General features: G+C 42.2%; 2 protein-coding genes across 2 annotated transcripts in view; one reads left to right on the forward strand and one right to left on the reverse strand.

Moving 5' to 3' along the window:
• dclre1a (DNA cross-link repair 1A (PSO2 homolog, S. cerevisiae)) overlaps positions 1-7,280 on the reverse strand; it is an 8,797-nt gene extending 1,517 nt beyond the window's left edge. Inside the window, exons 1-8 of the mRNA XM_062413930.1 lie at positions 6,571-7,280; positions 4,585-5,934; positions 4,364-4,497; positions 3,622-3,740; positions 3,356-3,499; positions 2,967-3,112; positions 1,106-1,260; positions 309-450 (exon numbers count right to left, since the gene is read on the reverse strand). Coding sequence (XP_062269914.1) covers positions 309-450; positions 1,106-1,260; positions 2,967-3,112; positions 3,356-3,499; positions 3,622-3,740; positions 4,364-4,497; positions 4,585-5,934; positions 6,571-6,997 — 2,617 coding nt within the window. The 5' untranslated portion in view covers positions 6,998-7,280. The remainder of the gene's footprint in view (positions 1-308; positions 451-1,105; positions 1,261-2,966; positions 3,113-3,355; positions 3,500-3,621; positions 3,741-4,363; positions 4,498-4,584; positions 5,935-6,570) is intronic.
• A 225-nt stretch (positions 7,281-7,505) lies between these two features.
• On the forward strand, positions 7,506-24,337 carry nhlrc2 (NHL repeat containing 2). The gene is made up of 12 exons (XM_062413931.1): positions 7,506-7,677; positions 9,376-9,528; positions 13,333-13,382; positions 13,617-14,022; positions 14,845-14,966; positions 15,045-15,174; positions 17,371-17,464; positions 17,614-17,845; positions 19,386-19,508; positions 19,667-19,876; positions 20,070-20,274; positions 22,101-24,337. The coding sequence occupies exons 1-12, from the start codon at positions 7,515-7,517 to the stop codon at positions 22,361-22,363; spliced, it is 2,151 nt and encodes a 716-aa protein (XP_062269915.1). The 5' UTR covers positions 7,506-7,514; the 3' UTR covers positions 22,364-24,337.
• The last annotated feature ends 3,660 nt before the right edge of the window (positions 24,338-27,997 follow it).

Below are 27,997 nucleotides of genomic sequence, written 5' to 3' on the forward strand. Positions count from 1 at the left end.
GTTCTGTCCAAGCGGGAGCAGCAACAATACCTCCAACTTGGCAGAGAACCTTCAAATGCAAGGAAACAGCAAAGAGAGGGACTAACTAATTAAGAAATGCGCTCTGGGCCATTCCTCCTCATTCCTGATTCATTATTATCATTCTAAACCTTGTAGCAGAGTCGTCAGTGTTCTCTCTGACCGAAACAACCCTGAAGAACCCCGCCTGTTGTGTCCCAATGGCCTGGAGTCGGATATCCACACTCTTACTGCAAGTTCGGACACATAATTGGACACACTGATATGTCAGGAAGAAGTTCAGTGCGTACCATAAATGGAGATGTTGCCATCGATCTGAGGTCGAATGTCTTCCACTGATTCCACCTTTTGGCTGAAGGTCCAGCCAGTGGGTTTGAAGGCCAGCAGCTGATCGTACTGTTGTGAGAACCGAGCCAGGTATTGCTGCAGTTTCTGTGGACAGAGTTGGGGGGGGGGGGGGGGGGGGGGAATAAGAATAAGAACAAGGTTACTAACAGGAAGACTCGCTCCTCTGTAGTTCTCAGCACAAACAGTGACTGCCTAGATTTGTCCCCGAGTCGGCCTCTGTCCAGTGCTGAGTTAATCAAACCCAGTCTGGAACTCATCTGTGGTTATACAGATGAGTCACTTTAACAGAGATGATGTGCTTCAGTCATAATCAGCATTAGCTAATCATTTTAACTCCTGTCCCACATAATTATGTATGACTAAAGCAAGAGCAGAAAAAAAGGATAAAAAAACGGTCCAGAAATAGTCAGACCTCGGTTTAACAGAAGACCCATTTTACAAAAAAACAAACTGCAGACAATTAGAGAAATCATTTAAAACTAAAATAGCCTGCTCTATAAGTGGTTTCACTAAATGGAGCAACTCATCTCACCCTGGGTGTTTATCATTGGAGTGGATGGACTTGTGCCTTGAATACACAAAGAAACTGCCTGAAGGATAAGTCTGATGTCATATATCAGCCAATTGTTCCACTCTAACCACTGGTGTTTGCTAAACATGCCACTAAAATCCAATTTGTCTTCTACTCCCAAGGGCTGAGTGTAATGACTGCTCTCAGATCAGGGAATGTGACACCTACGTCGAAGGAAATCTGCATCATGGGCAGCACGTGGACCTGGGCAGCCTTCCCGTCGGTGGTGATCCGTTGTCTGATTTGCTCCGACTCCAGACAACACATGGTGTTGTACTTGTCTCTGGAGAGGCACACTTTGGATCCTAGGACCTCTGCGAGCGCTGCAAAGGAAGCAGAACCAAGTGCTTGTAAGAAGCAGGAATGTGGCAGATTCAGCGTCTTCGTTGTAAGACCCAGGATGTAACTTATATATAAAAATACTTATTTTGATTTGCAAAAATCTGAATCATTATCCAGATCCCTACCACATTTCACCTCTTTCTAGATATCGACTCAGTACAAATGACTGATGTTTTTCCCCCATGAAGATCTCTGCTTTATTTCTTCGGAAACTCACAAAAACGCCCTATTTCGCAATGTTATCGCAAGTTTAAAAACTTCCTGGATCCGCCCTCTTAATCAAATCTGCTCCAAATGCTAAAACCTACTTGGCCCATCCCTCATTCTTCTATTGAGTTTAACTCAAAATAGTTATTTATAAATCGATTGAACAGACAAACAATGAAAACAGAAGTTAGTAGAGGTAAAAATAGACCGTTGAATGTCTCCTTCAAAATAATCTGAATATTCCGCGTTGTGTTTCCTGCCTTATGGAGGAGGTGTATAAATTAACCTGTGAATTAACATCATAGAGTGGATCAGTACAGTCATACAAACAATCCAATCAGCTGTGGTTTTGTTTTCCAGCACCAATTTCATGCAGAGCTTGTTGAAGGAGAGTTGATTACTGAATGAATCCACGCTGTTTGCTCTGTGTGAGGACGACAGTAGTTTGAGAACTTCACTCTTCACGGAAAAGTGGATCAGACCATTATTCATGTGTGTCACTCCGTCGTTTCCCCTCAGAAAAATGAGGACAAAAGAGCGAGAGCAACACTGTTTCTTCCAAAAATACAATAATCCACGAATTCTCCAAACTGAAACTGACGACCTTTCAGTGGAGGAAGGAGGTCAGGTAGTGATTTAAGGCTTCGGGGGAAAAAAATCCACTCACGCTATGATTGGTTTCAGAAACACATTTACTGTGTGTCCATCAGTTTGCAGTCCTGGTAATAACTCACACAGTTATATCACCATTCCAAGAATATATCAATAAATTATCTCTCAGTCATACAATTAGCCATCAGAAATGTCTCTTATCACTCTGCCTAAATATCAGACTGACCATGAATTATGCAAAATATATAGCAACTCCCCTCCTGGGGGAATATGTTCTTTAACCAGTGAAATTATCATAAGATCATTTTGATGACGATCCACACAGAACATGCAGTCAAAATGAAGCCAATGAGCCTCCATGATTTATAAAATGTATAGAAAAGAGAACAGAACAACATACGACAGATATTTAATTAGCCATTTTAAATATTTATCAATAGGTTGTTTGATTCTATAAGAACATAGAACTGAAATTTAAGCTGGAGTATATTTTGTTACACGATTTGCAGACGTCATGTCCCGCGTTTGGAGGAAAATATACCGCTTCTCTTTATTGTATCAACCTCTTAAATAAAACACTTAATAAAACTTAAATGTGCTGATCCAGCTGATAAGAATTAATCTCTATCAATATCCTGACTTGGTTACATATACAATATGCAAGCATTTCAACTTAAAGCAATAACATTCCTCACTGATCCCATTCCTGGGTTACTTTCTATAAACTATCGTCAGCCAAGACAAAGCCTTCAATGCTCTGTAGTTATACATCACGCCAAGCCTGCAGGCATCTCCCAGTGCGTGACGAGCACTTAGAACGCTCAGTTAGGACATATGATAAGTATTTGCATAAACTCCAAACACTTACCCAAAAAGACCTTCTCTTTCCCCACCGAGTAGGATCCGCACACCACAAGTGTACGTGGGCTGAGTGTCACCAGTTCAAACGCTGTGTTGACTGCGAAGTTGATGACCTCTTGCTGTCTGGGGAAGGTGTACTCAGGGCTGCAGTAGCTGCAGGGAGAAGAGAGCTGATGCTGAAAATCTGAGTGTCCTCCGGGGCTTGTGTGTCACTTTTAGTTGTTGTCAGTTTATCCACATTGGAGGAAAATCTGAACAAGGGACTGAGGAGTGTGTGTTGCTGTAGGTCTGAGTATTAGACAAACTAATAAAACATTAAGACTGAGAGCAGTGCAGTACCACAACAACCCTGCTGTTGCTACTCTTCTAGTCACTGTGTGTGAGAGAGGCACTTACGTGGTGTCGAGGTAGAGCGTCTGCACTCTGCAGCTGAGTAACTCTGGGTAGGTTTCCATCGAGGGATCAGCTCTGAAGTCTCCAGTGTGGAGGACCTTCTGTCGATCAGGCAGGAAGAACAGCAGCATGGCCGATCCTGGACAACTGAAAGACACAGACACACACACAGATGGGAGGGGAATTTAGATGATGAAAAATACATGTTCATTTAGGAAGATTTAAGGCTTTATTCTGGGGGGTTTTAATTTCTCTGCAGGACTACTCACTGGTTGGCTTCCAGGAGGATGACCTTGATCCCATCCACAGTCACCTGGGTGTTCATAGGGAGAATGTGGACGTACTGCTCTGCCACCCTCAGTTTGCTTTTCACCAGGTTCCCTGTAATCTGACCAGAGGAGGCAGCTCTTATTTAAACATGAAACAGGCTATAAAGTTAAAATATTATTGCCGACTTCTTCAGTTCACTTTACTGCTTGATTCATATACCTTAAATTTGGCTGCAGCATTTGCAAAGTGACAAAGACCAATAATGAGACCTGGAAAAATCTAAATTTGCCGGAACATATGTGTAAAAACCCCAGTAAAAAGGTCTTCAAATTTCAATCACCTCCAATATGGACACAGCCACCGGCAAATTGGTATTCATAGCTGCCGGCTGCAAGTGAAATTATCATTACTCTCAGTAAACGCAGAGCGGTGAGATAACAAATGGATCAAGACTAAACTCTGTGGACTCAGTGGAAAAGAGCAGACAGGGAAGCTATTTAATTAGGTGCAAATAAATAGGATTGTGAAGGAAACAACAAAAGGTTTGTTGCAATTCAAAGGAGTGAATATTGTTCACGGCATTGAACTGGTAACAGGCCTTTGCATGGAAATAAAACCACCATTCATAAAGTATCCTGCCCAAAAACTAAAAAAAGACTGTAAAGGACAAATTGATAAAATAGGTGATACGGTAAAGAAACTGATCGTAATGATTTAATATTAGAAGTAATTTATACTTACTCTGTTACAGTAGATTGGAACTGTTGCTTTCTTGGTCAACCCTCCATAGTGGTCTGAGTGGAAATGCGTTAGGAAGTAGGCAGTGATGCCCTCGATCTGCCCGTACTGAAAGGCGTCTATGACAAACTTTGTGCCTGAAGAAAAAATAAAAATTACTTTAGTATTTAACTCAGACTTTAAAAAAAGTGCTTCACCTTCAGATTAATTCCATAATCACTGACCTGGAATCTTCTTGTAGAAAGGACAGCGTGGATATTCTATTTCTCCATCAGCATTAGTTCTGTTCTTTCTTCCCCATCCTCCCCTCCAACCTCTCCTGGCTCCCTGAGTGCTCGCTGCACCACTGCTCTCTACAGTCGCTGTCCCCTGTGAGGCGGCCGCGGTTGGGTCAGCCTTACTTTTCTTCTGCCACGTTCTCCTTTGTTGTCTCTGTCCCCAGTTCTCACTGAGTGCTGGATTCGAGGCGGTGCTGAGCTGGCTTGGTCCACTTTCGACCTCCTTCTCCTTCTTCTTGAGCGGTTTGAGGCCAAAAAACACTCCAATGTCCGTCTGCTTGAGCGCGGAGGCCTGCCCATGTTGGCTCTGGCCCCTCTGCACTGGCATGGTTTTAGATCTTTGGACAGTGGAGGTTTCAGATGGAAGTTCTTGATGAGAGTTTTCTAGGGCCTGCTTTGGCGGAATGCCCTCTTTTGAATCTTTGATATTCTGACTGTCTGTGGTTAGAAGAGTTTCTCTCAGGCGCTCTAAAACAACACTCTGCGGAGACTTAACACTCGTACACGGACTGGTGGCATTGGCCGCTTTACCATGAGCTTCCTCTTCTCCAGTGGAATCAGCTAATGAGGTAACTGACTCCAGCTGGATGTTTGAGGACGACAGGCTGTCCTCGGCCACATTGTTGGTTTCCATGCTGCCTATAAACTGAGTCAGGAGCTCATCTTCACTTGAAAAGCTGTCACTAAACAGCGTCAGCGAGTCTTCATCATCGTTTTCAAATGCTTCACTTTTGAAAAGGCTTTTTCTGCACTCACTGTTATTGATTTTAGCCTCTGGAGGGAACTCTGACAGGGGTGAGTAGGAAATGGCATCATTGTCTTCAGAAGGCGGCTCACTGTTTGGTAAAACTTCACAAGCTTGTCCTGCACTGTCTTCCTTCACTGGAGTGGACGATATCCCTGTTTTACTTTCTTGGGAAGCACTGATGGATTTGTGGCCTTTAGTCGCGGACGACCAGCCTTTCTTTTTCTTTAAATCCTCTGGGCCAGGGGAGCGCAGAAACAGAAGTCCATTTGTGCGTTTAGACAGAGGTGTTCCGGTGTTACTACTGTGAGGGGATGAGGCAGAAACACCAACAGCACTGTCCTGCGACGTCTCAAAATCCAAGGCATCCATATCATTATTCATCAGCCAAGGGAGATAGCTGAGGCTGGTCTCCTTGCTGGTCTCTGCCTGCTGGGACAGACTGAGAAGGGATGAGTCGCTATTTGCTCGACTATGGGCCAGAAGCGTGTGGTTAAAATTCTTGTAATGGTTTGGGATGGTGGAGGAGCACCAGAGACCATCTGGACATTCTGTATGAAGAGATAAAACATTTAGACACTTTAAAATCACCTTAAACCAAAATCAGAAAAGGCAATTTGACATGCCATGTGAAGAAACTTTGTTCTATAAAACAGTAGTCTGATATTTTCTGCAGTCCTTGGAGAGGTAGAAACAATAAATAAAAAATAAATGTTAAAAAATACAATAGATACTAGATTCAAAGATGCAAACAAATATGAACAATGTACACCCAATATTGGGGTAATGGAAGAATTAATTTAATTTGAGTGAGGATCTGAACAAGGGAGGGAATCCAGGAATTGTTTTATCACTTTCTTTAACAATGTGGGATCGGAGGTTTGTTTTTATTGATCTCTCCCAGAATAGTTAATTGGTCAGAGCACTGACAATAAAAACATGCATCTAGTTAATTTAAATGGTGGACTTGTTAATTCCATAACAAGTCTAGTTTGACTTGTTATGGAAAGCAGGACTGACATGTGATTTGAATATCTAATGTGGCTCTTGGGGGAACTTTTGAATGTATACTTGTGTGCGCCTGACTTCAGGGTGTGTGTTTTTAATAAAGACCATATATCTATGAATACATATAGATGATGGGGAGGATCTGAGCCTTTCAACTGAAGAAGCATGGGTGTGTGTACCTTTGCATTTGTCCCTGGGGGAGTCGAGGCACTCGGCCACATGCCATCTTTGACTCTGCACCACCAGGACAGAGAAGGGCATCTGACACATGGGGCAGAAGTGACCAGAAGACGGTCCCTCAGCAGCCCTGTCAGTCTGACCTGTCTCACAGGCAGGAGACAACACCGAGGACACAGGGAGAGTCTCTACACTGTCAACATTAACACATGTGCTAGATCCTGCACGTCCATCAGTCTGGACTGTCTCATCCCTCTGAGGTGTCCTGACCGGGGGGGCAGTACTCGCTCTCCTGGAGGTTTTCCTGGAGGTGCACCTTCTTGTAGTTGGAGCTGCAGAGTGTGCTGTCTCTGTCTTCTTCTTCTTCTTCTTCTTCTGGAGAGGCTTGTACTCCCAGATGTCATTTTCACTCTCGTCCCTTTGTGACATGTGGAGAGAAAGAGCCCAACTTCCCTGATGTTGTTGTCCGGCGACCTCCTCAAAGCCCCCGGTATGCTCGATAACATTCCCGCGAGTTACCGAAAACAGCCGAAGCTACAGTAGATCAGCAACACGCGATGTGTCGGTTGACATTGTGAGGAGACGTGTTGTGTCTTAAACACATTTTCATAATAAAAACGTAGAATTAAAATGGCTAATTTCAACTAAATCTGCGGGTTGTTCCTAAAAGATCATGTGAGCTCGCAGCCGTCTGCCGCCACTGTGAAGCTACGAATCTGGTAAAGACAAGTGAAGAAACAAATCAGCACTTTCCACACATCTATAAAAAACGTACATGATGTTTTACTGCGATTTATATACTTCAATATACTCATACATTCAATTAATTAAATAATGTCTACAGAAAAGTATTTTAAAAGTCTCAAATAACTTTCTAGTGTCGGCTACGTGAGCGGTACGAATCTGCGTAGTGCATTTACCTAATTGGCTTCTTGTTGTCGCAAACATGGCGTCCCGGTGCAGCCTCTCCGCTTTATTTACCTCCCAGAATGAGCTGGATGTCAGCGTAGAGGAGGCCCAAACGCTGCAGGAGAAAGAGGAGATTGTGCTAAAGTATTTGAGGAACTTAGACGAGAGACAGGACCTGAAGATACCGGATTTCCAAACGGGTTAGAGCACAGTTTTTAAGCTTTTAGCTCACTTAGCTTAGCACTGTTTTTCTGTCCGTCTGAGGGGAGTTGTCCGCCGCTACATGTCATGACAGGACCCGGGGTTTGCTGACGAAGAACCATTAATTATATTTTGCATTTAAATACTTAAGCAAAACCATCTCTATCTGTCGCGCCATCACGGGGTCAAACACACGCGAAACTGAATTGGTCAATTATCTCTTAATCTGTGAGGTACTCAAGTATTTAAAAGTCACGCTACTTTACTTTACTGCATTTTTTTAGATGGAACTGTTTGTACTTTTTCTATATTTGGTTGAGAATGCACATCAAACATCTAAGCTAATACAATATAACAGCGTCCGACATTTAGAGTACTGCTGCCAAACTTTTGACGACTGACATTTACAAACTGCGGTCATTAAAGGGGAAGTGGCTACTTTTTCATCATGTCATTCATAACTTATTCAATACATATATATATATATATAAAATGTTTAATACTGTGCGAGGTGACATATATTTCACCTCACTCTTGTTCATTGTGACTCCAGCTGTCTGTCTGTCAACTTTCAAAAGATGTAGAATCAGCAGCAGCATCTCATCACACCAGTAGGTGGCGCTGTATCGTAGTACAACAAACAGGGATTTGTTTTTTAACACTGCATAGCATCTGTAGGTTTGAAATGTATGTTTCTTTCTTTTTTAAATAAATACACCTAGGAGAATTAAGGGAGACTAATTCTAGGGTTTTCCTTGAGGTTATCTCACATTAAGAGGGGGCACAACAGGAAAAAGGTGTTGCTTACTTTGATTATGTGGAATTCCAAATCCCCAGTGCAGGAAAATCATTTCAGGATTCTGCCTGTAAATTTATACAAGATGTCCATCTTCCTCTGTGTCATCATTTCTCCCTCACAAACATTGGCCTAGTTGTTGACTACACAAATGAGAACGGGGTTGTGTGATCATGTGCACTTTCCTTTTCTCTTTTTCTACACCAAAGCAGTTGAACATAATTTGATAATGTGATTTCTTCATTCAACATGATTAAAGTATCAGATATGGGAGATTAACTCGTTTGCAAGGTTATATTTGAATTGCCGTGTTTGTCACGTTTCTGCGCCACTGCTCTTGTCTTTCCCTGGTTCCTCCTGTCACCCCAGTTGCCCTTCAGCTCCTCTTCTTTGCTCCTGTCTCTTTGCCTCCCTTGTCTTCTTCTGCATGGCCTCACACCAGCCTCCTAAAACACAATGACACTTCTCTCGCCTCCCTCTCATTCACTCTCCCCTCTCTTCTCCTCTTCTCTCTTATGTTGGCTGCCAACAACTGTAAAATATGAAACTAAGTGTGTTTATCAAGCATGACGAATCATCAGACCCCAGTTTCAGTGCAGTGTGAGGTATGAGTGGGGGAAAAAACCCAGTCAAACACAATCTCCAATTCATTTATTTTGAGATATTTCATAGCTGCATTAGCTGTGAATATTTTCCAAGTTATTGCTGTAGTCCAACTTTTTTCTCATGACATGAACTCTTTGTCAGGCCTGAGACAGATATAACCCTTAAGAATCTTGCGACCGCAAGCGTTACCCTCTGAGGACGGCCGCAATGGGCACTGTAAAGCATATGCCGACACTGTGACAAAATGTAATTAGTAAGATAACGGCATCCTTTTCCACTCTCTGATCTGCTCCAGGCTTGGAATGGCTGAACACAGAAGGGCCTCTGTCTTTGACCGGGGATCTGGCTGGCAAAGTGGTGCTGCTGGACTTCTTCACCTACTGCTGCATCAACTGCATGCACATCCTGCCTGATCTGCACCGGCTCGAGAAGAAGTATTCGGTCGAAGGTATAGACTTTACGAGTTTCATACAAAGCTACAGGTAGCATGAGTGTCCTGATCTCAGCATGAACCACTCTTTCCCCAAGTGTGGTGTGTGTATGTGTCACCTTTTCATATATGTTACTGAATTTACCCATAAGAAACCACCTACAGTGTGAAAAATACAACTATTTTATATTGTTATAAACTTAATATTATCCAAATCATGAGTAACAGATATAATGTGTAACAATTCTCCATTAAAACGACTAAACAAATGGATCTTTGTAATATAATTGACTTGTCTACTTACTTTATTCAAAATGTTTCTAAAAATGTTTAAACCCAGAGAAATCCCCAATTTTATTCAAGGTAACATGGACATTTCCTTCTGGTCGCCTTTTTTAATTGCGTTTTATCTGCTTTACTTGTGGTTGTGCTTGGGGCAAACAACGTGACCGAGGAAAAACACCCTGTTAACCAGTTAGCCGTTGTTTCCTTCCACTGTTTGTGTTCCTCACTTGTAATGGTTCGAGGATTCTTTGCCGTTTGCTGCACATTCTGTTGAAGGAGCTCAAAGCACAGAATCCCAGGGAAACCAAGCAACACCATAAGATTATGGGTCAAGAAATGGTGGTGAAGACAACAACCCCCATGATTCCATGCTGCTTCATGACCTCATCAAACTAGGTCTTTTCATTGTATGGGTTGAGTGATCCATAGCGGCCAAAATATTCTTTATAGCGTTAAATACTTAATCTCTGATATGTATATAAATTCTGCTGTTACAAAGCATGTTGGAAAGCTGGGGTAGCTTATGTATGTCTTTATAGCTGTAAACCTTTTGCACATGCTTGCGTCATTTCATCTCCAAATGACTGTGGAAGACTGAAATGAAGTTATAACACATTCAGCAACTCCATAATAAAGCTGTCAGACTCTATTAAACTATGGCACCAACAAACTGTGCGCTGTGTCTGTAAATGATTGGCTCCTGTCCAGTGCTCGTCAACCAATCAAAACAGCATCTTAATGCTGTGGCTTACTATTGGTTTTGCCCTGCACATTGAATGGGGTGGAAGCTAAAAAGCGTATTTGTTCTTCAAAATGCACTTTTAATCTTCTCCTGCTGGATTATTAAATGTGAAAGAATGTCTCTTAAAAAGCAGGACTGGCCTGCCAGCAGCAACATTTAATATATTCCTTAATGTCAGAATTCAGGTACTATTTATTTTATTTTGCAGGAGGCAGAAGCCTGGCAGGCTTCACTGAAGGGAAACACAAATCCTTTGGTGCCTCATGCGTCATACTGTGTCATGGGGCAGTTCACTTGGGCAGAAAAAAATCTAGTACATCAGCTTGTCCTAATGTTCTAGGGGTATGAGGCCCTTATCTCGGCTGTGAGGAGGCAGCGACTAAAAATATTTCCAAGCTGCAGTGTCAATGAGTACGGGTCCCATAATTACACGCTTTGTATTGCCAATCCATGTGAAGCATAATCACATCCGACTGACTCTGGTCCTTCAGGGGATCATCAGAGGAAGCTGTGCAGCTTGAGATTCGGTTTTGAGCCAGGTCGGATTCAGAACACACAGACACACACACACACGCACACATGTTATCGTTCTTGCCTTATCTTTGGCACTGCTGTGGGTACATTCTGTATTCTGCTCTGGTCAATGAGGTGTGGGAGCCGCCCTGTCCAGTCACTCCCACAGTCCACTCCGTCACCCACCCATCGTCACTACAATCTGTGCTGGTACTGTAACTGCCTGGCACAGGCCATGAGTGACGAAATCTACTGCAGGCTGTTTTGGGTTTGAATGTTCTGGACTGAGTGTGTTTACTTCTGTCCAGGAAATGTCCAGTAGGCTCCATTTATGAAGGACTGAGGACATTTGTTAACTTTGCCAAGGAGGTTGTGTTTTTGCGCCTGTCCCTTGGTTGGTTGTGTGGTTAGTTTTCTGCAGGATTAGGTAAAACTACCCCACAGATTATCATGAAACGTGGTCAAGAAGTAACCCATTAAATGGTGGTGCAGATCCAGGATTTCTTATTTTCCACAACAACGCTGTTTGTTTTTGTTTAGTTTTTACATTTTCACCAATTTCCCAGGGAGTTAATTGATCTAAATGAAAAAAAGTAGACCTACCTAGGGGACTGATATCTAATAAGTGTGTGACTGTCTGTTCAGCTCTCATCTACTCTTCTATCCCCTTGATGCTAAAATCATGCAGAATTTGACAAACTGCTAGTGCATTGAAAAGTTGGTCGAATATGAGCAAATTAGATATTTAATAGTAAATTAACTCAGAAAGAATGCTATTTTGTAAATCTAATGTATTATAAAACCTATTCAAACTAGTGTGTCCTGACCTTCAATAATGTCTGGATTTGTTTGATTTTAGGCAGAGTAATGTATTGAAATAGGTTAACATTTATATATTCTATAGATCTTCTAGATCTCATCAGCTGTCATGTTTCTTTCCGAGTGAATAGCGCATGCTCAGATTGACAGTGGAGCTTTGACATTTATGTGACTCCACTGTTTATTTTATTGTATTCAGAATTGTCAAGTTTTTCAACTGGGGAATGACATGTGTACAAATGTGACTGTGTGACCTCTGCCAATTTTAGCACAACAAAAGGGTCCGTTCAAACTGGGTCCATAAATTAACATTCTCCAGTTTTAGGCCTTTTGAGATGCATAACATCTGAACATCCGCTGGCCTTCTCAAAAGTGATATTTTAACCAACTGCTCACATTGTCTTGACAAGAAGAGTTTAATAGACTTTGATGATTACTGAGAAATGTTGATCTTTCACAGCCTCGAGCCTCTTAATGGTTTCTAAGAACCTCGCTGAGACCTGGGGGGTAATCCACAATTTAACTAAGGACGACTTTGTTTTACCCAATCTCTCGTGTGTGTGTGTGTGCCAGGGCCAGGGGCGTCAGCTGCACTGTAACACATGCTGCTGGGACGCTGAGTTTATCCGATGTAGAGTTCAATATTTTGCCCCGAGTTGCTTGTTGTTATTAGTAAAATAAATAAGCCTATTTTGTTCCTTGGTAGAAGAAGAACATCCAGTTCATCCAGTTCATCCAGGCAGCGCATACGATCTCCTCTTCTGCAGGCTGGACAGTTTTCCCTACACAATGTCACACATACTGTCAATCTCAAGTATTTCCTCTTCCACTTATGCTACTTCACACTTCTACTCTGATACATTTCAGAGATAATTATAGTATTTTATGCTCCATTACATTCATTTGTGAGATTAAGGTCAGGTTTTCTTTTTTTTCATATGAAGATTTCAAACAATAGATAATATATAAAGTTGTTGAAATAAGTTAAAGTCTAAAACAGTGGTTTCTGCTTCTGAAAATGCAATTTTGTGTTTTCAAATATCGGAGTTGTAAAAAAAATCTCAAACGCTTTAATGATCCAGTATCTCATCACGCATCAAAGTGTATCAAGCCTTCTGAGTATATCTAAAGTCCCTGTATATAAAAAAGTGTATAATGTTTTTGCTCTAGCTCCACCTGCTGCTTACACAGCTGCGTCAGAAATAATGATCTAATTGTGTCAGAGCTTTATAGAACTATAGAATTATCAGTCAAACGAGTCATTTTGCTTTGAAATTTCTATTGTTTTTATTGCTGCTGCTCTCAGTTAAGTATCAAACGCTTTAGTGCAAATGAAGCTCAAAAGGCCTGAAAATGTCCTGAATATTCAAAAATAAACTAAGTTGATCCACTTACTGTTTGGTTATATTAAGGGTCTTTTTTTTAATGTTTTCATTGTCCATTTATTTTCATGTTTCACTCAGATGGATTGGTTATTGTTGGTGTACACTCTGCCAAATTCCCAAATGAAAAGGTAATTGGTTTTCATTCATCGTCTTTTTACCAGAGGGAAGGCTTTTCTGGATGCGCTGTCTTTCTGCGTTTTTCATAATGGAAAACTACCACTTGATATGTCTGTGTCAAAATAACCAAACCTTTATGGATTTAAATATCTAGAAACTTGATTCTTATTATTATAACATTAATAATTGATAAATAATAAATATCTTAACAGATTTTGCTTTGTTCTTCTCCAACCCTGTTTTAGGTCTTTGACAATGTTCGCAGCGCCGTCCTCCGCTATGACATCTGCCACCCGGTGGTAAACGACGGCGAGGCGAGCCTCTGGCATGAGCTCGAGGTGTCCTGCTGGCCCACACTGGTCCTGATCGGACCACATGGCAACCTGCTTTTCTCCCTGGTGGGCGAAGGCCACCGGGACAGGCTGATGCTCTTCACTGACTGCGCCCTCCGTTACTACAGGGAGGAGGGCCTGCTGAAGACCCACAAAGTGGGAATCAAGCTGTACAGAGACTCCCTGCCACCCAGCATCCTGTCTTTTCCTGGAAAGGTGGCTGTAGACAACAGCAAGAAACGACTGGCCATAGCTGACACTGGGCATCACCGGATTCTGGTGGTGTCCTCTACCGGACAGCTGTCGCATGTTATAGGAGGTAAGAAGTGGGATGTCTCTCTAGGTTGAAATAAATCCTTATACCTCCACACTATGGGATTCTGGGAAAAAAAGGGACATGTTGTTTTTCTTGCTTTTTAATTATTAGAATCTGTATTATTCAACCAATTTTAAGCAAAATTTATTTTTAGATTACTCTCATGCCTCAACAACCCTCAGAGGAGCCACATGGTTTCCTGTGCTGTTCCCAGACCAACAGAGAGGTTGGCATCAGCAGGGAAGTGTACACGCTGGGAACTGGCTCTGACCGTGGACAAGATGAGGGGAAAAAAACATGGATTGGTCTAATTTTTGGGGGTTGACCACTTTGCTCTGCACACATAATATTTATGTTGGCGTAAAGATTAAAGCAAAGCTGAAGCTGCAGTTTAAGGAAACATTTTAAAACGTTCTGTGTCCACCTGGTATATATCCCTTCAATGTGTTTTTATTGGTACATTTGATTCAATTAATTAGTCATTAAATGAAAACTGTAACTTTAGGTCTAGATCCCCTGTCAAAACTTATAAACTGTTGTTTCTTAACGTTTGATATTGAAGACTTGATTCAGTAAGGGCACCACCACGGTTTGAAGCAAGTGTTAAAGGCTGAAAACCATGTGGAGTCTGAAGATGCTGAAATGTACCTGCAAGGCTCATTGGACAGCTCAGAATCTAAAAGACGCAACAAACGCTGTCAGACGATTTATCAGTGGAGAATACACAGTGTCCAAGATTTCGAAACTAACTGGACAAAGAGCTTTGATTCACAAAGTCTGTGAAAATGTTCCCTAATCTGCATGACGTCATCACATCTGTCACAGGGCCAGAAAGTGGGAGACAAGATGGCAACCTGTCTGAGGCTTCCTTTAACTCCCCTCAGGGTGTGGCCATTAGGGGGGACACGGTGTACGTGGCCGACGCAGAAAACCATCTTATCCGAAAGGTAGTGACCACCACTGTTTCCTAAAATAACGTATTCATATTTCTCCCTGAATTTATGACTGTTTGTGTCTTGTGTTAGATTGACCTGTTGGAGGGAAGAGTCAGCACGCTCGCTGGCACAGGAGTTCAAGGCACAGACAAAGAGGGCGGAGCTGCGGGACCCAAGCAGCCAATCAGCTCGCCTTGGGATGTGATTCTCGGCACTGCCGGTGAGTTCTGTGACCGCAGACCGGAACCCGAAGGGCGACATTCATAACGTTGTATCATTTCTCCGTTCCTGCCCTTGCTTTCACCGTCTGTCACACAAGCTCCCCTCGATGCTGCTGTTTGTATTGTCTCTGCACTGCAATCAATAACTCCAGAGATGGAGATCAGCTCCACCCCTCTCTCAGACCGCCTGGCCATTGTCGGGTGTCACTCCGTCTTGTAGGTCAGAGTTCAGGCAGATTGAGGTGACAGTGGTAGTGACTACATTCCACGCCCCTTTTGAGGAGACTGGGATATGAATTCTTGCTCGATGGAGAATAAACACACGAGGGAGAATAAAACATAAAGCGATACTAGACGTTCAATATTTTGTTGAATAAAACAAAATTACACTCCTGTACACATTATATTATTTTGCTTCAAGTGGACTTCCTGAGTTGCCAAATAAAAACAAAACAAAGCAGCAATTCATTAGTGGTTTAGAGGTTAATTACTTGTTGTTTACAATTTCTCAACTAAGTCCTTCAGTTCTCATTTACTGAGGCTGATTGTGCATAGAATGGATAGTGCTTCACAATTCACTCTTCATGTTTAGAGATATACAGAGGCTGATAGACAACTGAATGGGCTAATTAAGTTATTGGAAGATACTTATTAATCTGTGGGGCCTCATAAATGATGGGAGACAATAAGCCTCTTTAACAAATTCCTCTCATATTCTCACAAGGTCTTTTTTAAATTCTCACTAAGACTCTTCTCTGGTAAATCAAAGGCTCAATCCTCCTCCAGTGCCTCACTTTTATTATATTGCCAGAATATTCAGAGTTCCATTTATTATTAATATAATCTTTAGTGTTAATCAAAGTTGAGTGGTTTTAAACTGTAACTTTAGAATCTGTCAGATTCTTTAAATGCTAGTGTTCTTCTTTCTGCAGGCTTTCAGAGCGAAGGTAAAAATGATCCATTCATGTAACCGAGTGACATTTTGGCTTTATATATGGTTGTTAAGAAATTTAAAGGTTATTATTTCAATGTTTGGATTAATTCATCAACATTGAACACTATCAACTTGATTATTGAGTTATTATTCAAAATAGAGATTGAGCGTGTTCCAAATTAATGACTTAACTATTAAAATACCCTGGATTTCATATTTCCCAGGGAATAACTAATAAATCTTAATGAAAAACATCAGACATATTTATGGGACGTATACCTATGTGTGTGTTTGGCCTCGGCAGAGGTTTCTAGTTGAATCTGTTTTTCTTCCGGCATTCTTGCATGAGGTCAACTCTGTTTATTATTAGGTGCATTAAGGGTTTTTCAAGTCGTGTATGTGTTGGCAGCTGTGGCCCCCGTCCCGACCTTCCATGTGATGATGTTTGCTTTACATTGGAGGATGGACACGTTGTTTATCTTGCCTTTGGGCAGACCTGTGCTCATCATCAGTTGGTGTTCACTTCTCCGACGTATGGTGATTGAAAGATGTGATCAATATGTTTTATTTTTGTTTAGCATCGTTGTTTGACTGTTGCCTGGAAGCAAGAGGAAATCAATCCGGTTTTCTGCACAGGCTGACGGGTGCTGCTTTGAAACATAACATGGTGTGAGGACGTGATGTCAAACCTTTAAACTCTGCTCACATTGTTCCTGTTGAGAGAACGTCCAATCACCCATTGCATATTCCACACTTATTCACCGTGAATATAAATAGTATAATAGAGGCCGCTGCACCTTTTGAACTATAAAGAGTCAGTGATGGCTGTCATGGAGTCAGGGGCCGCAGATGTGAAATGCTCCTGACAGTCCACCAGATGTGAGCTGAGCTCTGCGCTGCATTAAAAATAGAACTGAGATTCCGTGCGTCTGTCTGTCAGGGTTGTGTGTCCGTCATGATGGCAGCTCCTTTGTCACACAGGGCGCTGTCATTCAAACCTGTTGAGCTGCTTCTCTCACTCATTTCTGACGACAAACAATCTCAAATAAAAAATTAGGATTACCTGGAATGAGTAAAAAGTTGAGAAGGAAGAAAGGTCGACACCTGAAAGGACATGTTTAGCTTTAGAACAGATATGAGGAACATCTTGATGTTTGAGGTTTTGTAGTGAACAGCCAAAAGCATGAATGTTTCCTCTTTCTAAATTGTGTGTTTTTGTTTTGTGTGTGTCGATGTATGTGCATCTGATTTGCATGTGTAGGCGGTGTGGAAGATAACGTGCTGTGGATCGCCATGGCAGGGACCCACCAGATCTGGGCTCTGTTTCTAGCAGATGGAAATCTGCCCAAAGGAAGGTGAGACCATTATGGCCACTTGGCTACAGGAAACCTTTAAACCAAGAGAAATAAAGACATTGACACTGTCAATGAAGCCTTGCCTAATGATGATGATGATCATGATGATGATGTATTTTATTGCTTTGTCACCACCTACGATTTCACAGTGTGTTAAAGGCGGGAACTTGTGTGCGATGGGCCGGCAGCGGCAGCGAGGAGAACCGAAACAACTCCTACCCCCACAAGGCGGGCTTTGCTCAGCCTTCAGGCCTGGCTCTGGCCCCGGAGGAGCCCGGGGGCTGCCTGTTCGTGGCCGACAGTGAAAGCAGCACCATCCGCACCCTCGCGTTGAAGGATGGAGGTGTCAAGCTGCTGGTCGGGGGAGAGCGAGACCCGATGGTGGGTGGACGTGAATTAATTTATAACTTGGTGGATGGATTCAAGACTTCTTTTTACTGCTAGATACCTTTTTTATGTTTATTTTTAAACATTAGCGTGATTGGTAATAGTTGTAAACAAATTAGCTACAGAACAGTTTTATCTTAAACACACGTTCAAGGTCTAATACACTCATACTTAGTTAATGTAGTTTATTTGTATCCATTTTAGTGTATTTAATAGACGATACAGTGAACAGAGGATTGAACCGAAGGTGGAGGAAATTATAAGTCAATTCCCGAAGCAGAACTAAACAATCTGGCGCACATTAATTTCAAAGACAACTTGTGTACTTGGCTCTGCCTCCATCCATTAACAGCAAACACACAATTTAAAGCCTTCACTTTAATCTGCCACAGAAATGCTTCAATCACTAGTTTTCAGGACCATTTTCAAGAAATACGATAATATATTGTTTTGTTTTTTTGAAAAGTGCATAGCGCCAACAAGGCTAATGCCCCATCTCTCAACTTTAAGAGGGGGTCCTGACTTTCCACAAAAGGTCAAGCCTCTCCACAAAAGGTCATGTTGTTTTTGTATAATCCTGCTAAATGACAAACAGACAAACCAAACATAACTTTCTTGGTGGAGATGACAAAGCCTCTCTTGTTTGTCGCTGAACCAGAGCCTCAAAAAATAGTTTGGGGTTGATCACATCTTCATAGCCGCTCCGTTGTAGTGCCTCTGTAATTTTCCTGTCACTATAGCGGATTTATCAGAAATTCCCTTGAGCTTTAAATCCTGTAGTCATCCATAAGAATGGGGAGTAATTAACCGGAGTCATACACAGTTAATTCAAGATGGCAGGGAGCCAGTAACATGCTCTATGATCTACAGCCTCTCGATGTTTCAGCTTTTGAACTGAGACACAGAAACATTAAACCTTTAAATAGGATTAAAACAGTCAGCGAATGTGCATCGGCCAGATACAGCACCTGCTGATGCATGTATAGTGCCGTTTAAAGTGCAGGAACAAGGGTGTCGGCTCAGAAGCACATTAATTTGTAGCAGGTTTCGGTTTTATTGGCATCACATTTTCAGCTGGGCCTCTGAGTCTCTCACTGTTTTGTTTATTGATCAGAGTGATGCAGTGTGAAAAGCTATTAATTCCAATTCTTTCCAATTTCCAACAGATTGGTTGTTGATTGGCTGTAATGGTAATTCATCTGTTTGGAATCACATTTGATTCCAAACAATGTTTGGATTAAAGACTGTTCATTTAATTATCTGTGATTTGACATTAATGTTATTGTTCTGTTGTCTGCTGTTTTTCTGTGCCTCTGTTCTCGTATGAATTAGTCAGAATCCCTTTGAGATAATTGATTTTCCCATATCATTTATAGTATGATTCTCATAAACACTTGTTGTTTCTATCACAGGCCTCAGCTTGTATTTTGAAGTTTAAAGTATTTTTCCGGTCACAAGTTGCACTTAGGGCATTTGTACGTTTCTATCGCTTCTTTCCATATCTCCTGACCATTTTTATCTTCTTTTGAATCAGAACCTCTTTGCTTTCGGGGATGTAGACGGGAAAGGGGTGGATGCCAAGCTGCAGCATCCCCTCGGTGTGGCCTGGGCTCCGGAACAAAGCCTGCTCTATGTGGCCGACTCCTACAACCACAAGGTAACTGTTGCACGTCACATGGCTGCGGTTCAAAGCTACATTTAAGTTGTTGAGTGGCTGCTCAAAGCCTGACTCTCCTGTTTGATCTGATACCAAAGAGCGAACATACAGGATTTGACTCTTTTACTTAATTGTTTGCGTTTGCCTGTGTGATTCAGATCAAGGTGGTGGATCCAAAGACAAAGCAGTGTTGCACATTAGCAGGGACGGGAGAGGCTGGAGATGCACTGGGCCCAGAATTTGACAAATCCTGCTTCAACGAACCCGGAGGAATCTGTGTTGGCCAGGACGGGAAGCTTCTATATGTCGCGGATACCAACAACCACCAAGTCAAAATTCTGGACCTGGCATCCAAGACTGTCTCACTGGTCAGAGCCGTGTCTGTGTGTTACAACCTTGAGAGTTTACTCAACATTTTTTCCACGTGTGTGTGTGTCGTTAATCTTTCCTAAAAGCCTTTGTCCTAGAAGAGCTTGGATTAAAGGTTAAATAGAAAGGACATATTTGGTATCAATCGCTTTCTCCTCTTTAACACAACACCCACATTTCTCTCCACTCCAGTTCCCCATATCCATGGACTGCAGAGACTCTGCACCTGCGCGACCTGCCAAAGCCCCCACGCTGCCCAAGTCCGCCGCCAGGAAAGCAATGCCACCGGTAGCGGTGTCTGCGGGCCAGTCCCTCGTCCTGTCGCTCAGCCTGTCCCTCCCAGAAGGAACCAAACTCACCGAGGAGGCCCCCAGCTGCTGGGCCCTCTCGGCCGAGGGTGAGACCAAGTTCATTCATTGATACAAATGTCATGTAAATGTGATAATCAGATTTACCCTACACATGAAAAACCTCTTTACTGTTTGTTAATGCCTGCTGCACGTTAGATTGTCAGTTGGCCTAAATCAGACCTGAAATCAGGGCCGATAATCTTCTGATGTGCAGCAGGCATTCACCTCACCGGAGAATTTCTAACATAGGGTTTTATAACATAATTTTTTTTTGATAAATGATTTTCATTGATTTATAATAGATTTTGCACAAAGGTAGACAAAAGCAGGATTGTAACTGCTGGTTTTACAACTTTTTCCGTCTCTGTAATACAGCACTGATATTATTTGTGTGGCTGTAAGCAAAAAGTGTTCATCAATGCACGTGGGTCAGTGTAAAAAAATTAAGTCGTTTTTTTAAAAATATTCATAACAACCAACTAGTGTTTTTAGAATAAGCCCCAAAAAATCTGCAAAACCCGTGGCCAGTGTTTTTTTTCTCCAAGAGAAAAAAAGAAAAAAGCCCAAAGTGGATGTTCAGACGAGGGGTTAAAAGATGACAAGACAAATTAAACCTATGAATTATTGTTTTTAAATGGTCTTTATTTAACTGTTCTATGTGATTTCTCCATGTGACTTCAGCCTTGTTCTCTTCATTTATAATGACCCTCTTCTATTCTAGATGTAAGCCTCTCAACCTCCCCTACACGGCTTTATTTTGGTCCATGATATGTCAAAATTATAATGGAAGTGAATGATACTTAACCTTCATGTCATTCTCACTGTGCAACAACCCACACCGGGGATTTACAGTTCCCAGCTGAGGCATGGAGAGATCAGTCAGGGACGTTTAATGCACCAGTGAGGATGTGCTTTGCACGGCTAATATCATGATTGTAGCTTCCAGCGCCTTGAGCCGGGGCTTCGTCCACCGCTCTCCATTTGTAATCAACAGCCGTCTGAACCCGGGATCAAGTGTGAAGTGATTTCAGATATGTTAGTGACCGTTGATGGTCCGTTCATTAGGTTTGGAACTGGAGTGTGTCCATCATCCTGTGCGTCGCAGCAGGCAGTCCGCCGTATCAGAGCGTTATTTTTAGAAACATTTCGATAAGACGACATGCCTTGGTTCACATAATTAGCCACCGGGCTATGTTACGTGATCCCCGCTGCCCGACTGTACCAAGTCTAGACTTAATGCTGATCAGATCACAGCAGAGGCAGGAATTTTAATGGATCAAGTTGGAAGCGCACGCCAGATCTAAAGTGTTTTCACTGGCTTTTTCACAAATGGCTTCCCTGGGACTTCACGTTGGGCATCAGCCTCATTAATCACAGCCGGCAACGATCTCACCGTCTGTCCGGCATCGTTTTTTCTCACAGTTGATGTTCTTGTTTTTCTCTTTTTGACTTTGACCCATCTTTCAGAGTCCGTGCCCCATTTTTTTGTTTTTTCAATGAGTATTTGTTGCTAAAAATATCCCCGAAAACTCATGTCCTCAGCCTCACGTCATCTGATTCACTGGGGCTACGTGGATTTGAGGAGGGTAATATTTTAGCCGACTCAATTTAGAGGTAGTGTTTGATGCCTGAGCAAATCTAGTACACAGGGTGCACCTTGCCCCGCTCAACAATAAATAACAGATGTGTCGCAGACACTTTGTGAAGGAGCTGCGTCCGGAATAAGGAGCAGTCTCGATTTCTTTGAATCACCTCCTTTCAGGGAACATTGGCCAAGAGAGACGTTAATAAATGTGTCACCAAACAAATGTTCCAGTTTGGGTCAGACTACCGATTTTGCAACTCCATCATTCTGTTTCCTGTTTATCCACAGGTAACGAGTGGCTGCTTGACAACAAGGTGGTTACAGGTGACATATCGGATCTGTCCCGGCCCCTCTGCATCTCAACCAAACTTCCAGCTGTTGTTAAGGACTCCACCGGCGAGGCGAGCCTCACCCTGGGTGTATGGGTGTACTACTGTATGGAGGCAGGTCAAGCCTGTACGATGAAAGCAGCCTCCTTCACTCAGCCTCTGCAGATAAGTGCCAGTCCCGGAGAGGAAGATGTCACCGTGGCTTTGGCTCATGCCTTCTAATACTTCTGATTTGGTCACGACAGCCGGAGAATCCACTTTATTTTTTTTAAATGTCAGAGCTTAAACTAAAACAAAGATTGTTTGCAAGGGAGCCGTGACTTTTATCAAAAAATGCATTTGGTACAAACCATTATTTCATTTCGGACTGCTCCGAAGCTCTTTCTCCAAATTGTAATGCACCATCGCTGTAATGTTGTTTACTGTGCGTGACGGATATTGATGGGAATGCAAATAGATTTATCCCCGAGCATTTTTACTGAAGGCTGGACAGCAAACACAACAGCAGGCCAAAAAAAAGGCACTACACTATATATTTATACAGCGAATTTCCTATTGGTTAAGTTAAAGACAGAAGCAAGAAAAATGTCTATTAGAAATGTGGATTTTTATACATGAAGAAATTCATTTCAAAGACACTCTCTGTACCTCAAAAATAAAAAAAGCCTCTCTATAAGAAAATGTGATTCTAATTGACAGGTGTTGATAGAGCTTTCAGATGATACCCAGATAAATGATGTGGAGGATTTAAAGCTACTTAAGTTGTTAAAAAACAAAGTAGCAGCTGCAGCCTCCGATCTGCTTCTTATTCTCACCTGAACCAGCAGATGGACGAGAAATTCAAAGACACAAAATTAGCCGACGCCTTCTGTTTGAATTTAGAAAGAGAAAATTGCAGACACTGAGGTTTTCATTCTGCACATTGCTTTTGAATGCTAATGCAGAGTTATGGCCTCTCTCTCTCTATCGCAGAAGTATAATATTGAAACCTTAATCTCAGTCTGAGGGAAAGGAGCATTAAGTTTTAAGTAAGGCCAGAAATGAAACTTTATGAGAAGTTATCTATTCAGAGAATCACTTTTTTATATCATTAATATATTAAAGATGGCGAGCACCAGGGTATTTAATCAAATCTTGACTTGTTTTCTTTGAAACAGGATATTTATGTTGTTGCTTTTGCCTTCACATGCACCGATCGAGCTCCTGTAAACCCTTTTGTGAGAGCGAGTGTTTTTGAGTTGTTAACAGTTCATCGTCCCTTAAAGGCGACAGTCGACGCATTGTTCTGTGCATCCGCTCTCTCTCTCTCTCTCTCTCTCTCTCTCTCTGTGACTGATCATTCCTCTAATAAGGATTATTTATGACACGGGGAGTCCGTTTGATTAAGACCATTAAAAACATTGCCGTTATGTAAGCGAATGAATAAAGTGCCTGTTTCCAATAAAGGGAAGATGACCTCCGATGACACTGACTGACTTCTGCTCGCTGTGTGCACTCTGAAAAACAGTCTTATTAAGATCACTATCTCTCCCCGTGCATCTATACGGTTCATTTTCTCCAATACAAAGGGAGCTTGATATGAAAGAGATGCTCTAATGATGCCGCGCTGTAATACGCCGTGTGCGTCGTTGTTGTGCAACACAATATGATAATGTGCAAGTTGTCGTTTGTCATTTTTATTGGTTTTCAGAGTTATTAGCTGTTGTCAGACCGGGGCCATCGGAGTGTTTTGATTGTCATCGCTGTCATCATGTCTTGTGATTTAATTGTGCTCGTCTGACTTAACTTTATTATATTTATTATTATTATTGTAATAATTATTAGGTTTGGCTCTCGGCCCCAGTGCCTTGGATAAGAGGTGTCACTGTATGAGCGGTGTGAGGCGTTGACATTGTGACTGTATCGGAAGCAATAACAATATATTTCTGTCATGGGAAAAAGCCATTTATTTATTCTTTCTTTCTCCTCAAGTTTCACCAGGGTTCTTTCGCCGCTCTATGATCCCTCTGGAATTTCCTAATGAACAGTAATGAGCTTGAGCGGCTGCGGGTGTGCATTAAGTTCTTGATGGTGTTTACTAAGTTTTGCTTGATTTCTCCTCCCTGCACTCGCATCCTTTTGTCTTGGAAGGTACCTCGTTAGTCAGTGCCGCTCTGTAAGCTGCAGAGCAACTAATAAAACATTTTGGATACCTGACCTGCTTGTGTGTGTGCAATGAGAAGAAGCTGAGGTTTCACAAATCATTCCTGAACATTCCTCTCGTACGCCTCCTTTTGCAAATCAGGTCACTTGCCATCACCACAGTTAATACATTAATAAAAATTAATGACTGCAGCTCTGCCATGTGCGATTTTTATCAAAAGCTTTTTCTAATGAGCTCCGTTCCTCCGCGAATTGGCCCCCCCAAACTGTCAGACTTCCTGTTTCACGTCGTGCACTAAATGCCTGTCATTTGTCCCACTCCTTTGACCAGAAGCAGCACATTTTCCTCATGTTTGCAGATTAGTGTTGCAATGAGTTGGTTTTCATGCCACTATTCAAAAAAGAAAAAAATAACTGCCAGCAAGAGGCCGGTCTGATTTAGCAGACGTTAAGCAGCACATGAAAAATCAGAAATACACGTGGAATCAATGTTCTCCTACGCTCGGAGGAGTCAACAGCTATCGGTCAACACATCACACAAAAGACGAGGCTGTCACTGTCCTACATTTTTCCTACGGTCAACACATTCCATGAAAACACTAAATGTGTCAGTTCCATTTCTCTGTCACTCTGAGACTTACTCGTTTCCACTGAAGACAAATATTTAAAAAATGGGTCATAAGAAAGTTATGTATTTGTAAAAAGGTTATTTTATATAATTAACTTGTGCAGCAGCTGGACACTGGTTTTAAAGTCCTCATCCCATAACACGAGGTTTTTAAACATGTTAAGAAATTAGAAAGGTGAAGAGTTAAACCTTTTTTTGACAAACCCTTTGAATAAATAATCTTTTATTTTAACAGAGCAGAGTTAAACTACTAGAACAGAGTTTTAGCTGGTGTCCTAATAAGAGTTTTATGTCGCCCATGTTTATTGTATCTGCCACTTAGCTCACAGATCGAGGTCTTTTCACATCGTTTTTCTCGGCCTAACACATTTAAAACTTTTAATTAATGTCCCTCAGATTGTAAGGAGTGGATGTTAAGTGGTTAACAGTGTATCTGGAGAAAGTCATTCAAGTTCCATCAAATCACGAGAATGTATTCTGAAACTGTCCTTCAATCGCATGAAACAGGTTCTGACATTAAAGTGAGAGGATGGATGTGGCAATGGATGATAACTACTTTTTAGAAATCATAACTAATAAGAAGGTCAAAGCATGACTCTGCTCTTTCTCCCCACTTTTATATCTTCCACGACACATTAAGCCCGTGTGACGCACGCTCCCTGACATTCACGCCCTCCCGGCCACATCAACAGGGAGCATGGCACGAGATTTACAAGAGTAAAGTCGTGGGGAGGATGTCATCCGGAGCTCGGCACAGGCGCCACCTCTTCCGGCTGCCCAGTGACGGCCTTTATGATGATTTTACACCTTCTAAAAAAGAGACTTATTTAAAAAGTGGGCATGAGGGGTTCGATAATATCCTCCACGAGCACACAGCTCCTTCCAGCAGCACAAAACGAGTCAGAGGGGTTTGTAATCCCAGAGGTCACTGGTGGTGCTGGAAAATGACTCTGGTTAATTGTTGTTGACCTCTCTAGATCATTTCCCTGTTTTAAAAAAACTAAAAGTTGCATAAACATAAGGAGAGGGATCTTATTGAAAGTGTCACGTGAAATGACGTTATCGTGTTTGGAAAAGGAAAAAGTTAAAACGATTTTCAGCGAAGGAGAAAATCTGCTTTTACACGGTTTTTAATTGCAGGGACATTTATTCGCTCGTCATTCTGGCTGAGTGGGCTCCATTAAGATCGTATCAGCGCTCGAGATAAAATATCATTTTTTCTCCAGACTGTGGGACGGCGCTGGGGGGAATGCAGAAACAGGGTGGGGGAGGTTTTGTGATGAGTAGATCTGCTGTCAAATGTTCTCCCACGTCCCCTGAACGCATCGTACCTGCTCACCTCCATTCTCTCAGCAGGAAGTCACCCAACTCGTAAATCAACTCTGACCTTTGACCCGACGAGGTCGAGCTGGACCTGCTCCACTCCTCTTTTCACCGGGACACAGAGGCGTTGCAGAGATGTAGGAGTCGAAGCTGCTGCTCAGCCGACAAGAGCTCTCCGCTCGGATTATTTTTGGGAAAGTGAGGGAACAGCTGCAGAGAGATGTGGAAAGTTGAATCACAGTGAAGAGGTTTGAATGCTGTAAATGAGACACTTGCCCGGTGGAGAGGCCGAAGAGTTTTTGAGATAACTTGACTAAAAAATAATTTAACATCCTGAAGGGGCCAGTTCACCCAAATTCATTTTCCTTCCCATGCAAAACAGTTTCTTTCTATCTCTCTCTCCTCTCTCTTTCTTTCTGTCTTTCTCTATTTCTTTATTTCATTTCTTTCGAATCTTTCCTTCTCTCGCCTGTTTCTGTCTGTCTCGCTTTCTGTCTCTTTTTCTCTTCTCTTCTTTTTTCTCCTTTTTCTCCTCTCTCTTGTCTTTTCTTTATCTCTTTATATCTTTCTTTCACACTGTGAGATATGGCATTTTTCTGTATTTCTCCAGAAACAGTTCAGCTCAATGAAAAGAGTCATGGGAGTGTTAACATCTCATGGTCTGGAGTTAGTGAATCAAATTATGTATTATTATGTTATGGGGAGGGAGGGAGGGGGGGGGGTAATCTTTATTCAGTTGCTGTACTGTAAGAAATACTCCTTTAATATCAGAATAGATATTTTTCCTCTGTTTCATGTGAGTGGTTTGATCCTGGTGTCTGATCTCAATACATGCAACATGGTGATGAAACGGCCAGTCAGCCTTGGTGGTGATATGGGCTCTCTCCCAGTTTGGTTTTCTCTTTCAAATGTTTCAGACGTGTTTCTCTGAGACTTCTTCCACCACTGCAGCAGAGTGAAGGTGAAGGGATTTGAATTTGAGACGCTCACAACGGTTTAAATGGCAGCTAACCTGTTCACGCTCCAACCAAAACCCCCGAACTTCTAAATATCTTAGAAATAACACAGGGCCGTGAGTACAAGTTGTCCCACAGCTCCCATATGATTTTAATAAAAGTAGGGAGCATAAACATGACGTCATCGGCCACAGATTTATGGTCACTGAGGGGCTTGATCTGCCCAAACATGGAGGGAGAAGAGGCAGAACGTTGCTCCAGAGAGACGCTTGGAGGTTGATTTCCTTCATGCTCTCACACCTAATGGTTTAAATGGGATTTTTATTATTTATTATTTGGTAAAGATTCCCTGGGAAGCTTCGCACTGATTGTTTCCTTCTGCTATAGTGCATTTGAAGATATCTTGCTGTATACGTAGGTGAGAACATTTTGGGAAACAGGATTCTGGTTTTAACCGTTGTTGGAGGAAACGGCTCCTAATCCAAACGTGTTGCCAAAGCAGACGTGTCAAACTGACCTTCTGGAATTTGAAGATCTGCATTTCTCACTTACCCCGCTTGCATTCGCGGCCTTCAGCAAGAAACATGTGATCTTCCCCTCGTGTGTCGAGGCACTGAGGTAAGTAGATCCATCGACACCCTGAGATGAAGCGTGATATGTTTGTCACAGGACGCTGCACAACCTCTGGCTCCGGGTCGCCAGGTTCACCGACAGTCACGCTGATGAACAGACAGAAAAACAAGGCGCGCAGCATCATCCATCTTTTCCGAGCGGAAGGCGTTTCAGAAGGCCGCTGCAGATGCTGTC

This window comes from Platichthys flesus, chromosome 20 (assembly GCF_949316205.1).
Source record: "Platichthys flesus chromosome 20, fPlaFle2.1, whole genome shotgun sequence".
In the NCBI taxonomy this organism is placed as follows: domain Eukaryota; kingdom Metazoa; phylum Chordata; class Actinopteri; order Pleuronectiformes; family Pleuronectidae; genus Platichthys; species Platichthys flesus.

Excerpts from the sequence above, each read along its gene's own strand:
- nhlrc2 (XM_062413931.1), top strand. The coding sequence starts at position 7,515 with ATGGCGTCCCGGTGCAGCCTCTCCGCTTTATTTACCTCCCAGAATGAG. Across the intron at positions 13,383-13,616 it reads CCAAATTCCCAAATGAAAAG|GTCTTTGACAATGTTCGCAG; the intron begins GTAATTGGTTTT and ends ACCCTGTTTTAG. Across the intron at positions 15,175-17,370 it reads TGTGATTCTCGGCACTGCCG|GCGGTGTGGAAGATAACGTG; the intron begins GTGAGTTCTGTG and ends TTGCATGTGTAG.